Here is a 17,773-nt window from a genome sequence, read left to right on the forward strand (position 1 = left end):
ATACAGCCAATTTTCATTCATAGCAGGGTTTCTTCTTGATCAAGGATTGTGGGTTTCTTAAAAAAAAAAAAAAACAAGTTCTATGGCCAAAAATTTAAAAACTCTAGTTGACAAATACACATTAGTGTTTATGATTTGTGTCTGGGAATATGATCAAAACAGGCAGATTTGCCCTTGGTCATTTTGTTTCTCTGATTAGATAAGAAAATCTCTCTGAAATGGTGACCCAAAGGATCATTAGTTGTCTAGCTGTTACAAAGAAGATCCAAAGCCACATCTTGCATCCTTTTGCTTTCTTTTTTCCCTGTCTTGCACTTAAAGTTTTGTTTTCAATTTTTTTTCTTACTTCGTATTAGTTTTCATCTTCCTTTTCAATGTATAAAAAGAGGTTTATTGAATACTGTATCATACTCAGCCTGGCAGTGATCACCAGACTTTTAAACCCAAGTCCAGCTGTTTTAGAGATAGCAGGGACTGAACCTGAGGCTGTCTACATCAGGGGTGTCAAACTCAAGGCCCGAAGGCTGGATCTGGCCCACAGGGCTGCCCTGGAAACAGCGAAGGACCAGTCTGCAGTGTTTCTGCCAGCAAATACAGAGCTCAGGAGGGCCGTGGACAGGCCTCCTGAGCTACATTTTTGCTGGCAGAGGGTTGTAGAAGGCCATCACAGCCAAAAACGGAAGCCAGGAGCCCGTTTTCACTGGCAGAGCACTCGGGCCACCACAGGTGCTCCCAACACAAGTGACATTGAGCTGGCCACACCCACCCCAGCCCCCTAAGGTCAAACACAACCCTGATGTGGCCCTCAATGAAATCCAGTTTGACACCCCTGGTCTATATCGAAACATATGTTCTACCACTGAGCTATTATTATTTAAATGTTTCTCATCCTTTAAAATAAACTGTATGAAACAACATATCAACCTACTCTTGTTTATGTTACAGTGCCTATAAATGAAAAGTAACCAATACATTCAGTCTTCCTTATCCTTCTCACTAGGGATTTAAAAGATATCAACTTTTCACATTGACTAAAGTGTTACTTTGCTTCCAGACTATAATTAAGACATCCAATTTGTTCTGTTGCAGACAGTTTACAAACTGCCCATTTCTGGAAACATTTATACATTTCCTATGTACTTTCCAATTAAAATATGTTTCCCCCCTTTTTTTTCTCCTCTGCCATGGCAATGAAGGCTCTCCCACCCTACCCCCTAAGAGGTTCTCAAGTTCAGATAATAAAAATCACTCCACATTTAAGGTGGAGGACTTCCTTGTTTATATTTCAATGTGGGTTAAAAAAAAAATCTAAGGATATGGTTAGTTTAAAAAAGAAAGGAAATTGGCAAGCAAGTACTTTTAAAGTTCATCAAGGCTTATAAGAAGCATATACAATTTGCTGTATTAATTTAAGCAAGTATTTGAATGCTTTTTTAAAACTTATTTACTAATAAATGTCCTGCTGGATTCCAAAGGCTTTAGCAATAATTTTTCATACAATATTCCAGTAAAAAAGTTATTTATAAAAAATCTTACCCCCCCAACCCCCATCTCAACTTATTATCAGGAAATAACTCATTCAAGTTCCAGCGAAACTGCTTGTTTTCTACAACAGCTACACAAATTTAGAACACAAGGACAAGAGAGGAAATTCTGCCCGGCCTTGATATCACTGCAAGGAAATGCATTATAAATTCAGATGAAAAGCACCAAATATGGGGCCAAAATAATCATAAATTCACACAGACAAAATGGCAGTTCCTCCTCCCAAATTGATGATGGATTGGAAATAGAAAAGATCCATTCTTACCAAAACTGAACACTTACTGGATTAGTGGAGATTCTGCGACTCTCAAATGTTTCTGAACCATAAATCCTAGCACTCCCACTCAGTTCAGTGAGAAAAAAAGGATGTTGGGAGTTATAGTTCAGCACTATCACTGACTATCATTATTATCACATCTGCTAGCTTTCACTAAGACACTTTGCTCAGAATAGCTGAATGCTAAAGAGAAGAGTATTTTAGAACTGGGATAAAATGAATGGTTAGCTGTTAAACCCACACCAATAGGTAGTCCAGACTGTCAAATAGCACAAACAGTACAAAATGAGAGGGAGCCCACCAACAGATAACTAATTATTAATCTCAGCTTGGGAACAGAAGCAGGTTATAAGAGCTTTCTGGAATGCCAGGAGTATGCACCATACATATTTGGGGGATAGATGCTGTTCCAGAGGATAGGGCCTGTGATTGAGATGGTTTCTTAGCCCCATAGGATGGCAGCATTGAACTGGAAGGACCTGAAGCACATCCAGTCTGCCCAAATGTTTGGGGAAGGCAGATGCAATTGGAGATAGGCCGTCTTCTAGATCCTATTCCATGAAAGGTTTTGACCAGCACCTCAGATTACACCTAGAAGCTAACTGACAACCAATGCAGCTCATGTAGTAATAGGGACACATCGGCCTACTGTGAAGTGCCTGCACTTTCGCATTTTGTACCAGTGTAACTTCTGAATGGTCTTTAATGAATTAATGTCCTGATACATATATATTTATATTACAGTCTTCCTGTTTTACTGACCAATGATTATTTATCAGCAGTATAGTATTAAATAATAATATCAGCAACAATAATTTTCAGGGTAAAAGTACACCCAAACATACTTTTTAAAAAATTGGATCTAGGAGAACTGTAAGTGCTGAAGACATCTTTATGTTATAACTCTATAAAGATAGCAATTATTTATTTTAAAAGAAAACTGTACTTGCTCCGATATTTTCTTATATCAGCACATATGAAGAAGCATATCAAACCAAGATTTTTTATCATTTTTTTTGGTATGGATACAACTTAATTTTAAGATACTAGATGGCTTATACTCTTTGCATATTTACTCAGTCAGGAGGAAGTCCCACAGAGATTCATTTTCAAATAAGAAAACATGGAAACGAGGCTTAAACATGTTTTGTCATAGCAGGTAACATTATCTAGCTGACCCTGGCTCAGACTGAAAAAGCTAAGCAGAATCGGACATAGTTAACACTGATTAAGATGTCAGTTTAGCCCAAGGAAATCTTTTATTTTCTTTTTTTTAATGTATATTTTTTATTCATGAACATTTTGAATACAGTGTATTGTCAGGATTATTTATTTATTTAAATTTGCCAATTTCCAGGACCAAAGCATGTTAATAGTCAGTGGATTTCTTTTGCTTTTGTACCCTGCAGACAAATACAACTAAATCTAGCTGAAACAATTTCAGTCCTGTGACATGTGCCTAAAATAATGACATCACTCCAGTGGTGGGATTCAAAAATTTTAACTACCGGTTCTGTGGGCATGGTTTGGTGGGCGTGACAGGGGAAAGATACTTTCAAATCTCTAGTCAGAGGTGCTATTTGCCAGTTCTCCAAACTACTCAAAATTTCCGCTGGTCAGAATCTGCTGAATACCACCTCTGCATCATTCAGCTTCCTTCAAAGTTCTAGTACTAGTTGCTACTATAAGGAGAAGAATATCTGTTCAGAACTTTTGAGTATTTTGAATTCTTAATTGTGTTGTATTATTCTGCTCTATTAGGAGATACTTTGGTTCTGCAGAGAAGCTCCACATCTCCACCTAAAAATTAACAATTGATGACAAAATTTTAAGTCCCCCTACAACATCCCTGTCAATGAGTGCTTATGGAGAATCCATGACAATATACAACACAGATACAACTCTACCCATGTATAGTGTTTTTGTCATTCTCAATAATATGCAGTTGAGCAAAATATTTAGATTAAGAGTTTTTCAAAATCAGTCTTGAGGAGGTTTAAACATCTGAAATCTGCAAGAGTGTCAATTTTCTATCTTCCCTTTAATAATAGCAATATTTCATTTTCTCTTGACATACATATGCTGAGCAAAACAAACAGGTTGAGGGTATCAGTCTGCCATACATGCTATTCAAGAAAGAAGTCCACAAAACTTGTGAATATTATGTAGTGGGTATGATGTGTTTAAAAAGCATGCAACCTCACTGCATTTTCTTGCATTTTCTTGCTGACTGACAAAACATCTTAATCTAATCTAGTACGCCAACATTCATGGCTATTAGAATTGTGTGTGCGTGTTTGTGTGTGCGCACACACAACTGGCAATTACCACCTTTGACTGGTCCCACCCCTATCTATTTTCTGCCTTCCGAGTCCTAGCTGATCTTTCGTTGCCCTGCACAGGAGAACGGAGCTGGAAATCAGGTTAGTGGGGTGAGGGGAGAATGGGATTTTGCAGTATCCTTCCCCTGGAATGCGGTGGGAATGGAAATTTTACAGTATCCTTCCCCTACCACGCCCACCAAACCACACCACGCCCACCAAGCCACGCCTACAGAACTGGTAGTAAAAAAATTTGAATCTCACCGTGTATGTATATGCGTGTGTGTACACACACACACACACACACACACACACACACATCAGGTTAATATAAAACATATAAACTTCTCAACACAAGGTACCTATTTCTATTTCTTCCACAACAACCCTGTGAGGTAGATTGGGCTAAGAAAGTGACTGGCCTAGTCACCCAGCTGGCTTATACACCTAAGGTGAGAATCCTGGTTTTAAGCCACACCTTAATTACTACACCAACACAAATAAAATAAAAAAACCCACAATATGCAAAATGTCTCAGATAATTTAGCCTCTCCTACCTGCTGATGAAAAGGCCCCATTTTGTAATCTCAAAGTTTCTGCCATTCAGTATAGTGTAACATGCCTCACCCTGGCACTTTCGATGTGTGTTAGGGTACAATTCCTATTAACCCTGTTAAGCACTTCTATTGTGGCTGAAGGTTATAGGAGTTGCATCTCTGGAGAGCACAGGCTGGGCAAATGGGTACATGCTAAGCCGGTGAAAAAATGGAGGAAACTACAAGTAGACCTCAGTTTGCAACCAAAATGAAGCCCAAATTTCCACTGCTAAGCAAGACGGTTAAGTGAATGTTGCCCCATTTTATGACCTTTCTTGCCACTGTTGTTAGGTAAATCGCTGCAATTATTAAGCTAGCAACATAGTTATTAAGTGAATCTGGCTTCCCCAATTGACTTTGCTTGTCAGAAGATCTCAAAAAGTGAGCACATGACCCTGGGACACTGAAACAGCCATAAATACATGCCAGTTGCCAAGCATCCAAATTTTGATCACGAGACCATGGGGATGCTTGTAAGCATAAAAAACAGTCATCAATCACTTGTTTCAGTGTCACTGTAACTTCAAATGGTCATTAAATGGATAGTTAAAAGTTGAGGACTGCCTGTATATAGGGACCATATAGGAACCCAAAACCAGAGGGGAAAAATGGAGTGAATCAGGGCAAATCACTGAGTTGCTATTGTATGAGAAAAACTGGAGGAAACAGTACTAAGTATGTATTACCTGTGTACCATCTTTAGCTCTCAGAGGAAAGGAGGGTTAAAATTTAGCAATCTGTAAAAACATGACATATGAATACAGAGAAACACTGTCTGCTACTATTAGGAAATGATAAAAATCAGAGTTTAGGGAGTTTGGATAACTAATAGGGCAAGCAAACCATAGAACTGGAGGCTAGGGAAATAATAATATGATTGACCCCATTGGACATTTTAAAACAGATAATAAGATGAGACAGTCCTCTCATATGCTCCATTTGAAGCTCCTTAGAGAAAGGGTGGAACACAACCACACTGCATTTTAAAAAACATGACTAACCAGCCAAATGTTTGGCTGCTGTCTTTGGTGGCTTCGGCCTCAGACCACACTGACATTTTATAGCATCTACATACATTCTAATATAAAACTGTATGCCTCTCTCTTTCTCTCTCACGCACACAGATTGACAATAAATGCGTACATTTTCATACATTCATCAGAATGGAATCCTATACATGATTCACAGAATTAAATATGAATATTTTTAATTTAGTTCTAAAACCACCCATCTCCAACAAGACTGCTGCACACAAGTAAATCAATGGCAAAAAAGACATGCAATTACAAAATGAAACATAAGCAAAACAAAATCCACTTCAAAGAAAAAAAAATATTCTCAGCATGCTCCCCCCGCCCCCAAGTCAGGATTTTATAGAGCACCTAGACTTGGATTTCTAATTGTCCTGTGTTCTTTGATCAAATCCTCCATCTTTTTTTCTTTCCACCCAAAAGGAAGGAAGACAAAACAAAGTATCTGATTGTGCTTTTTGATGAACAGTGATGGCTGTTGTCCATCTGAAGCATCACAAAACATGGACTACAGCACACATTTTAGTTGAAGTCTCATCAACAGATGCAGACTCACAGACTGTTTAGAGACATGGTGCTAATATATATATAGCAAGGGGTTAATACACTGGTAGAGTAAGATTTACAACACAGGAAAAATGCACAGGATTATATTATAAATCCATTAGATTTTTAAGTGCCACAAAACTCTTTGGATTTCCTTGTTGAAAAAAAAACTACTATGTATGGAATGCATCAAAGTGAAACAACATCTAAACATTATTTTAGATTTTTCTTATCCAGCCTTTATTAAAGTGTGTGTGTGTGGTTTGCACGTGTGCATGCACACACATGCACACTTCCTTCTCCTATTTTTCCCATAACCACCATCCTATGAGGAGGGTTAAGTTGATAGAGAGGGACTGGCCCAAGATCACTCATCTGGTTGCCAACCAGGCACATGAAACCAAAACTTTCATCTTCTACACAATCTTCCTCAGCACCAATATTCAAATGTCTTATGCTATTCCAATTAGTCATTTTAACCAAGTTTTTTTATAGACCAATTTCCCAAAGCATAATGCTCCCTTATGCTATTGGAATCTCATGTGTTTAGAACTTCCATTTAAGCAAGGGCTTTTCCCCAACTGTATGACACTACAATCTCCATCATCCTCAACCAAGTAATGCTTACCCCGTCACACAAGGTCTCTGGAGAAAACCAAGCTGGGAAAGACTGGCAAAGGAAAGCTATTCCATACTGCAATTAGATTGACAGATTCAGAAGTGATCTACCAAGTACTTGATCTAGCGCATAAAAAATGCTACTTTTGAGAACTGGCCTTTGAAACTGTGCCTCTTTCTATTCACCTTGTTAATTTAAAGATGCCCCAGGAAATCCTTAAAAAAAAAAACCCAAAGGAGATTCTGTTCAAAAAAGTAGGTGGATAAGCAAAATGCCTGGAAAACAAGAACAAATTCTCTCTAGAAAAAACTTATCATTTACATAACATGACCATACAGAAGATGAGTCTACTCATCTGACAAATCTTTTGCTCTGTATAAATAAAAAGTGAATGATCATTCAAATGAGCCAGCAAGTCATCAGAAAGTAAAATGCAATGTTCCACCTTCTCTTTCTCATTTACATTCTGGATGTTACTACAGTTTACAATTGGTGAGATGTTCCAGATTTAAATTTCAAGCTGTCAGTCCAACACAAATATTAAGCCTTTTTAATTCCAGATTCCTCAGTATGAATCATAAGATGTTTGAGACTATTGACAGTTAAATAGCATCCTAAAAGAAAAAGATAAGATCTTTATCAAAGTAACTGTTAACACGTCCTGATTATTCATTAACTGATTATTCTACAAATGTGTCTGTAACCTATCAAGATTTGGTTTTCTGAGGTGGTTTATACCACATTAGAATCAGAAAAAGTAGTTTTAGTTTCCATTTACTAAGAAAGCTTTTAAAAACTTATGAATGACAGTTAATGCTCAATCTCAAATGGGATTCCTAGTGGCCATATATTTAAGAAACTGAATCTTGTCCAACTCTTGGAAGCTTCATCAAGGCTGTATCATCTCCTAACAGATCATTCATATTAGCTCACTGTTAATATCGCTAATTTTGCAGGATAATTTTTCATCTCAAAGGTTTGCCCACAGCATTGCTGAAATTAAATCAGAAGCCTTCCTTTCAAGCAAATTGGAAATTTTCATACTGGGATTTGAATGAGGAAGTGCTAAATTTCCTACTTGTAGACTGTATATGATCCATAAGTAACTGAAATAATTATATTATATATGATTATTTCAGTCACTCATATGAATAATCATATTCATATTGTATAAATACAATAGTAAGACATCAAAAGGGACAAAATATACTATAAGGATTATAACACATGTGTAAAAGTTCTAGATAAAACAAAACTGAAAGATTGATCATATCAGTGCTAACAAGAATACAAGAATTCTGCAAAAACAAGATTATCCAGTCCTGAAATTGAACAAAATAAAATAAAAGCAGTTGATTTTCAAGTTTTTCAAAATTTCTAGATTATTTCTCAGCAAAGACTTTAGGAGTTTCATTATGTTTTTATTGAATCTGACAACACAGCACTCTTGTCTCAGTTAATATTAGGGAAATAGTTTCCTCCAGAAAGAAAAACAAAACAAAAAACACAGCTCTCTTTTTTCAGTGGCCATAGCAGACTATATCCTTTTTAACAAAAAAGATAAGGCTGCTTTTATTACACAAGAAGACATTTTGGGACAAAGGAAGCAATAACTTTCATGCTACATTCAACAGAGAGTCCAAATATGGTCACAATAGAGAGGTGGGTGCATTTGTATTAAATAAAACATCAGGGACTGTTGGAAATACAGTTGTTGTTTTGTTTTCAATCCACAAAAAAACCCTGTGAAAAACACTATGTTGCTGCTACACACGTGCCCTCAAATCCCTTATTCATATTTTAGCCAAAAAACCTGGGATTAATTTTTCAGAATTAAGGATTGCCTTAAACTACAGATTGTTGCTATCTTATCTCTGTTGGCTATTCCCTGCACTGCTGTCATGCTTACCAGGTAAACTTCTGCCCTTCCAACAGAAGGTGACATCAGGTTAAAAGATTGAAAAATAATCATAATAACCACTACCTACAAAACTACTTAAGGTTCATTCAAAAAGGTTTAGAATGTTAGAATAATTTTCCATGAGCAATAAATCACAACAGCTACTACCAACAATACTTTAAAAATCCTTTTGTTTCAATATTGAAATGGAAAAGTGCTTTCTGAATAGGAATGCACAATTAGTTGTACTCTTCTTTGGCTGATAATAACATATATTTTGTATGTACTTCAATTAATTTACTTATAAAAAAGGGGGCAGTATCCTCTCTGATCATAATGGCTAAAAAACAATGGCATATACTTTGAGTTATGCAACAAAACTATCACAAAGGTACAAAAATAAGTTGAAGAGCTTTTTTTTAAAAAAACCTCACAAACTGCCCCCAAACCCAGAAAAAAAAATAGTTGCAGCATTTAGCTCTACTCTTAGCCCTAACCATTTTGCATGGCTGCTCTGCAGCAATCTCCATCCCCAGTCAAGAACTATTGAGTGCATAACTTAACAGGGAGGAAAGTGCTATTTTTCTATGCTAGTTTTTCAAGCAGAATTCTATTTTGCACAGTAAATTCTTTTCTACATCTATGTATAAAAGTTATTGCAGAATGAGGATGGAGAAAGACTATCAGAAGTATTTAGCATGTTTAGATGCCATAAAAAATAACCCCAACCTACAAAAATACAATGATTTCAACCAAAATTCATTTTCTTTATTTGCTAACATTTGTTTGTAAAGTTATCCCTATAATTAAAAAAAATGAAAAGTTTACTTAAAAAAAGACATGGCTTTCTAAAATGTGTAATTTAAATAGCAGAAAAACACTTACGTTTTCAATAATGACCCTGATCAGGCAGCATATCTGCCTTTCTCCTTTTATCTTTTTTTGATAATTCTGTAAGCTAAGTTGAGAACCAAGATTAACTAGTTTGCAGAAAGATTAATGTGAAGCTTTCTATTTTAAATCCAGTACCAACTGTGTTAAAGTTTGCTCCAACTTCATAGTATTGCAATCATTATTCTAATAAACTTTGTTCCGAATATGAATTAAATCCTTTGAACACCTGACACACAAAAAAAACAGATTATGTCATCTGATATATGTTTACTTAGAAGTGAACAAACACAGGTTCTCTTAACTTAAAACCTGCTCACAAACATAGATGAAAACCCGAGTGGTTGCAATAGAACTTCCTTCCTGATAGAAGTATTTAAGTCTGCAGTTCTACAAATTTAAAATCCAGCTGAAAAAGCAAAACAGCAACCAAAAATATTTCCTTTGTTCCTATTATATTTCAAGAAAATTTACAATGAGCTAGAAACCTTACAAACACAAGACCTTTAAACCTTGGAAAACAGCTGCTATTTACTGAACAATATAGTTCCAACAGAACTGCCAAAGCAGTTTTCATTTTCTCTCTCATACACACACAGTCACAAAAAGCAAAGCTGCTTCTGCAGCATTCTAATCACAATGAAGTATTATATTCTACCCATGTACTTGCTGGGAATCAAAACCAGTCTGTGCTTAATGCTGAAGGGGGAAAAAAACACATTTAATCATTGCACAATACTTCACAAGAAATGCTTACCTACAATCTTTAAGCCATATTGCAATCTTTTCATTGGGAATAGCGCCTGCAAGACAGAGGGAGGGCAGCAGAGTAAAACAAATCCAAGGGGAAAAGAGTTAGTTGATGAACCAGGTTAATTTTTTTAAAAAATGCCTACACAGAATCTTAAACTAAGTTACCTGCAGTGCAAATTAATCCATGCACATCATTTGGGAACAAAGGGAGCGATCATAATCTCTTCATTCCCACATCATTTAGGAACAAGAAAAATGGCAGGGATGTACAATTCAGCATCAGATGTGTAATCGTATATAAATACCCTCAGGGAGTGAGACCCCTTTAATTCAATTCAATGCAATGCAGTATAACTATACTTGATCAATACAGTGCAGTCAGCACGTTAAGAGCATTCTTAGTCTATATATATATATATATATATATATATATATATATATATATATATATATATATATAAAATTATATAAAAGCCAGCCTAAATTATATAAAAGCCGGCCTAACCAGGACAGAGTTTTGAGGGGAAGCAACCTTCTCCTCAAGGTCAGCACAGCTTACTTTCTCCAAAAGGTAAAAAAAAGTCCTAGAGGGTAGTTTCGACTGAAGCGGGACCTAGAAGTCCTTCCCACCCTGCTGTTCCGGATTTGTCCCGACAGGAGCAGGCAAACTCTTGGGTCTGGCATGTGAAAGGCTAAATCCGATTTCCTGAGCTATAAACTTCAACGGACGTCATCGAACGCCCGCCAGAAGCGCCATCCTCGCCTCGCGCATCAGAATGCGGGAAGCGCCGAGTATAAATCTGCGCTTCAGCCTTTCAGGTGTCCCCGAGACTCTTTTAGTTTGTGCACCTCGCCAGCCGCGGGGAGAGGATCGAGCGACCAGCCGCCTGAAGAGACTGACCTCCTTCCGCAGTCAAGGGCAACTTGGCGCCGCACAGCTCCTCCTCCTCCTCCTCCTCCTCTTCTTCTTCCTCCTCCGCGGCCAGATCCGCCGGTTCTGGAGATAGGCGCTCGGCCTCAGACGCTTGCCAGGAGTCCCTGCTTTTAGCCCAGGCTTTTCTCTTTTGCGCCACACCTTGCCATTCCTCGCCAGCGGCGGTTACCATCTTCTCCTCTTCCTCCATTGGGGGCTCCTTCTTAAGTTACCGCTCGCTTGGCCTCCCGACACCGCGGGGCTCCTCGCCACCTCCTCCTCCTCACGCAAGCGACCCGGCTCGGGCGGGCGGGCCGCCGTTCCTCCTCCTGCTGCTGCTGCTGCTGCTGCCAAAACGCCTCCAACCTGCATGGAAAATAAATAAATAAAGCAGATCCGGAGGCGGGTGTCTCTCGCGGGCGCTCAATCGAGCCGGGCTGCGAGGAAGCAAGCGGGCTCGGCTTCAATTCCTCCGCAGCTCCTGCGCGCGCGCAAAAGAAAAAAGAAAAAAAAGGGGGGAAAGAAAAAAAAAAGGCCGATCCTTTCCGGAGTTGCCGAGGCGACCGGGGAAGCAAGCCGAAAGGAGGGTTGGGCCGCCGCCCCAACATCTGCCCTAAAAGCACAGCTGGCAAGAAAGCATCCCGGCCGAGCAATAGACGCAGCCTCTTTTTCCGCCTTGCAATGCCGAAAACCCAACGTTTCCTCCCCCCGTCCAGGTCCCTTTTTCTTCCCCCTCCTTCCAGGGCTTGCAGGACAAGCTTTCCTGCTTATAGCCGAAGGGGTGGGGGGGGCGAAGCGAAAGCGCTCGGACAAAAACTTAAAACATACTCCCGGCCAAACCAGGCTCAAGCCCCGTACGAGGCAGGGGGCGCGGACCCTCATTAATTTCCAATCAATCTTCTTCCCCCGCCTTTCCCCGCCCGCCTTTTGAGTGACCCGAGTTTTGATACGGCTTCTGCTGCAGGAGGCGAATGCGCCCGCCCGGCCCGCCTGCCTCTACCGACACCCACCCTTCAATCCCGGGCGAAGGAATCCTCTGACAGGCTTTGAAACTCACGTACGACACTCGCTTCCCTTGGCCTGTGCAGCGCGCTCGGCAACGGGGCGAGGGTGCCTCTCGCCGACTTCCTCATACTGCGTCTGGCGGGAGGCAAGCATTGCGACGGCCGCGGCGGCTCCTGCTCACGTGACGGGGAGCAGAGGCAACCCGGGCTAGCCTGGTCGTGCCTCGGAGAAGGGGTCGGGGGTCCGGTTAGCCGGCAGTCGGAGAATAGCGGTTACACTGATATACTGCCTCACACTGCTTTACGGCCTTCCCTAAGCGGGTTTTTTTTTATTATTTTTTTACAGAGTCAGCATAATTACCCCCCCGCAACAATCTGGGTCCTCGTTTTACCGACCTCGGAAGGATGGAAGTCCGAGTCAACCTTGAGCCTGCGATGGACTGCCTCAAGAATTTCAGCTCGGTGCTCTGCTGAGAGGGGATTGGGGCGAGGGACGAATAACGGGAAAGGTGGGTGGGAGGAGAAATCGAGAGCCCCTTTCTGGCCTTGTTTCGTGCAGCCTGTTTGCCTCTCTCTGGTCCTGAAGTTTTAACTTCATATAGTAATGGTTTACGTTCAGAAAACCAAAGTTACAATGGACCTGAACAAAGGGACTTATCCCTGGTTTTTGAAATTCCAGTTGTTGTATTGCCCCTGTGGTCACATGAACAAAATTCAGACCTATCCACATTTACAGCCAGCTTTTGGTAGCTTTTGCTGCCAGCTGTTCTTGCCCCCACCCCTGCCCATTGCTGCTGCACCTTCTACATTGCCCACCGCTACTGGGGCCTTCTTTCACACATACCTCAGTGCTCCAGTGTAAAAGAAGGCACGCAAAAGATTCGTGCGGTATAGTAGTGGTGGCAAGGGTAGCCCAAAGGGCAGCGATAGGTGGGTGGGAGAAGTTAGAATGGAGACAGTCCCTTATTTTCTTTCAAGAATGGCTTGTGTACAGGTGGGTCCTCGCCTAATGAAACCAACTGAGATTGCCAGAACTGCCTTCATTAAGTGGAGTAGCCACATTATATTGTGCTTAATGTTAGTAATGGAATTGCCAATTAAGATTGTTAAGTGAAGACTACCTGTACAGCATCATTCGGATAAAGCAGCAGAGCAATGTTGTGATCCCTTAGCTGGGGGAGATAGAAACCTGAACACTGAAACTTCATATCTCACCATACCATTGATGTAAAAATTGAAAAACAAAGGAGCCAGAATCCACCCCTTTTGAGTTTTAACCAGGAGTGGGATTCTACCAGTTTGCACCTATTTGCTAGAACCAGTTGTTAACATTCTAAGCAGTTCAGAGAACCAGTTGTTAGAAGAAATTACTGGCCTAATCCTGTAAGGAAGGCAGGAAGGAAACATTCTGGTGTTGCTTACAGAAACTGCCTCTCCGTTAACCCTTATTACATTTTTGGCAGGACTAGACTTCCTGTCTCAGGAACTTCTCTGGAGTTTTTTTCCCCTCCTTTGCTGTCACTTTGCTTGTGTGGAATGACCATTCAAAGTTATAATGGCACTGAAAAAAGTGACTTATGACCATTTTTCATACTTAAGACTGTTGCAGCATCCCCACAGTCATGAGAGGCCAGGTGAGGAGATGTGTGCCTCGATGTGAGTGATATTGAGTTGGCCATGCCCAGCCAATAACATGACCCCCAAGCCATGCCCACCAACTAAGCCACGCCCACAGAACCAGTTGTTAAAAAATTTGAATCCCACCCCTGGTTTTAACTAACTGTGAGAAACCCTTGTGTCAAAGTCATGTGAGCACAAGTGACAGTGACAGAGAAAAAAATGACCCAGAGTCACCCAGTTAGTTGCACCAGCTGAGGATGGGTTTAAACTCTGGTCCAGGCCTAGGGAAACATCTTAGCCACTGTAACACATTTACAATTAACACACTATTCTGAATATCTAGATCCTGATTTTTCATAAGAAGGTTCCAGGTTAACTTAAAAGATACTAATGTCACCATCATTTTGTAAACAAAAAATCTTTACACTCATCATTGGGGATTTACAGCAACCAGATTTTAAAATCCCAGCCCACAGTATTGTAACACAGTGTTATTGTTTCCATCCCACCCCCAAAGGTAACAGTGACTAAGGTCAAATTGAGTATAATATAGGAGCATGAACAAGAGTCATATGGCAGCCAGGGGATTCCTCATCAGTCATTTGTCCCACCATCCTCCTCTTCCTGCTCTTTCTAAATCAACACCCTTTCCTGCTACTGGATGGAAAAACCCCTCTGCCAAATAGTGGTTCCTTCCATTTCAGTCATTCATGCTCTGATTACTTCATGACTTGACTCTATCTTGAAGACTGCCTGGAAGTTTCAACTGGACCACAATGCAGAGGTACAAGCAGTGATGGACATGTCTTGGTGCATCCATTTAACACTTATGAGTGATGTATGTCCCTCCTTCCTTCCTTCCTTGCTTCCTTCCTTCCTTTTCAACTAATCTTCCAAGATTCTCAACTGTCCAAGAAGTTAATATGAAAATTAGATGAGGGAAAGTAGAAGCAACTGGAAGTAAATAATTAGCTTATCAGTGATATCTAAAACAGAAAATTCTAAGACAATCGATTATTGATTGGTGTGATATTGGCTATATTGATTACCCAAAATTGTTCCATTAATTAATTCAATCAACGTACTATCTTAACAAACCTACCATGCCAAGAAAAAGATCCAATGCCAAACCACAACCTAAAGAGAATTTAATCCCCAACAATGAACCACAAGACTCCTGCACATGCCTTAAATGCTACAAAACTCTAAAGGATAATGAAAACTCCACCAAATGTTCTCTGTGTAACAAATACGCTCATCATGACTGCTTGGGATTACCCAAGCAATTGATTCAATACCTAGAATCATCCAATGAGTTTCCATTTCTCTGCAACTCATGCAGACCCAAACTGGATCTGTTGGAAAGAGTCGATACCCTTGAAACACGATTAACATCCCTTGACACCAAAGTAGCATCCCTGGACGCCTTAAAAGAAAGATTATCCAACCTCGAAAAAAAAGACACAACGCAAAAACCTGAACATCCAATAGCTACAAACCACATCTCTACTCAACAACCACAACCCAATCCACAACCCAATCCACAAAAAAACATAACCCAGACAAATATTGATATCCCAATCCTCATCAGAGAGGCTGTTGAGTGTGAACGGAAACGTCCAAACGCCATCTTATTTGGTCTAGAGGGCATCAGTGATAATGATGACATCACAACTGTCCGAAACATCATCAGTGATTATCAAGCATCAACCATCTCCCCTGATGAAATACTTGACATTTCCGCATTGGCCGAGAGCTCAAAAACAGTGACGGCTCTGTGACCCCACGCTTCTGCAGGGTCATTTGCAAAAATGAATCAAGCAAACGCAAATTCATTTACACTATAAATTCACTCGCCAAAACCAACACCAACCATAAGAACCTCCGTTGTCGCCCTGACCTAACCATACAGCAACGTGCCCGCTCCCGTGTACTCCGCACTGAACTCAAAAAACGTCTCGACAATGGAGAGAAGGACCTGTACATTGACTACCATGCTGACTGTATCAAAAGTAAGTCATACATCCCGCAACTCAGCTTTAACCTTCAACCACAACCCTACCTCAACCAATCCACCATCACCCAAGACTAGGCACGCACGCCCCTAACTACCTCAATTCCAACTACTGCTGGCCTTAAATGCAAGCTACTCAATGCAAGAAGCCTTGTAAATAAAATACCTGAATTTTTCCTCCTACTAAATATGGCTAAATTCGACATTATATTTGTCTGTGAAACATGGCTCAATGCATCTCTCCCCGACTCCATTACCACAGTAAGAGACTATCATGTTTACCGATCAGATCGTGAAATTCGTAGAGGAGGTGGTATTGCTATCTTCTACAAAAAGTCCTTACATCTAAAAAATATCCAAGTTACCCAGGAGCTTGCTCTTCCTGAGACCATTATCTGTGAACTATCCTTAAATATCACAATTCGATTCTTACTATGTTACAGAGCACCTGATTATGACATCGAACATGTAAACAAGCTAAATACACTACTAACATGGGCAGCATCCTGCCCATACCCTTTATCTTTCTTGGTGATTTCAATCTGCCTCATATTGACTGGACCCTAAATGAATGTACAACTGAAACCATACATGCAACCTTTTACAATGCTGTTACAAATCTGGGACTGGAACAACTAGTATCCAACAACACTAGACTAAACAACTGCCTCGATCTCATCTTGTGCAATAGTTTGAATTTAATTTACGGAATACAAACTAAAGAACCCTTTTCCAGCAGTGACCACAATATGATTGACTTTTGTCTCAACATACGTTCACACAAAAACCACCACAATGATGTGATCCCCAATTATAATTTCAGAAAAGGCAACTATGATCTTATAAACAACGATCTCTCATCCCTTGATTGGCAATCTCTATTCACTGGATGCAATACTGTTGAAGACCATTACAACATATTTTTACTTGAAGTCAAAAGAGTCATCAAACTATATGTACCAACAACTACTCCCAAAACAAAACAAAAAAACAGATTGCCCATAACAATAAGGAAACTTCAATCCAAAAAGAGATCACTCTGGCGGAAAAACAAATCTGGTCACGTTGCCAATTTCAAAAGCCGATACAAAAATTTATGCCACCAAATAAAGACCGAATGCACCAATTATCACATTAAACAAGAGGAAAACCTTCTAAGCACCAATTCCACCAGTGCTTTTTACAATTTTGTAAACAACAAACTAAAAGATTCAAGGTCCATCCCACCCCTGATAGGACCTAATGGTAAAGACTGCAACGACGACACCATTAAAGCCAACATCTTTAACACCTTTTTTGGCTCAGTATTTGTAAACAGCAATGGATCATGCCCAGCATTTCCTAGCCGAACCACAGATAACTACAGTGATCTAATACATATCGATTTTACAGAAGACAATGTTGAAAAAGCACTACGCAATCTAAAACCATCCCTATCTATTGGACCGGATGGAATATGTGCCTATTTCTTAAAAAAGTTATCCACTGCCATAGCCAAACCTCTAAGCATAATCTTTGAAAAATCTTTCAGGACCAGTTCCTTGCCTAACCTATGGTCACAAGCCACAGTCATCCCCATCTTCAAAAAGGGAGACCCTTGCCTAGTTGAAAATTACAGACCAATCTCCTTATGCTGCGTCACCTGTAAAGTCATGGAATCAATTATTAACCAATCCATCATCCTCCACTTAGAGACAAACAACCTACTCTCCAATAAACAATTTGGTTTCAGAAAAAAACTAT

General features: G+C 39.9%; 1 protein-coding gene across 9 annotated transcripts in view; it reads right to left on the minus strand.

Annotated features, from left to right (window-relative positions):
* The window catches only part of ITPRID2 (ITPR interacting domain containing 2), a 66,501-nt gene extending 53,937 nt beyond the window's left edge, over positions 1 to 12,564 (minus strand). For 3 of the 9 annotated variants that reach the window (XM_026696955.2, XM_026696953.2, XM_087919863.1), the window contains exons 1-3: positions 12,450 to 12,564; positions 11,381 to 11,758; positions 10,484 to 10,529 (exon numbers count right to left, since the gene is read on the minus strand). In XM_026696955.2, coding sequence (XP_026552740.2) covers positions 10,484 to 10,529; positions 11,381 to 11,603 — 269 coding nt within the window. In that variant the 5' untranslated portion in view covers positions 11,604 to 11,758; positions 12,450 to 12,564. Of the gene's footprint in view, positions 1 to 10,483; positions 10,530 to 10,644; positions 10,801 to 11,038; positions 11,874 to 12,449 lie in introns of those variants that run through there. The other 6 variants (XM_087919860.1, XM_026696957.2, XM_087919857.1 and 3 more) reach the window with 5 other exon arrangements.
* Positions 12,565 to 17,773: the final 5,209 nt, after the last annotated feature.

Source organism: Pseudonaja textilis, chromosome 1 (genome assembly GCF_049901715.1).
Source record: "Pseudonaja textilis isolate UNSWEBS1 chromosome 1, rPseTex1.2, whole genome shotgun sequence".
Taxonomy (NCBI): domain Eukaryota; kingdom Metazoa; phylum Chordata; class Lepidosauria; order Squamata; family Elapidae; genus Pseudonaja; species Pseudonaja textilis.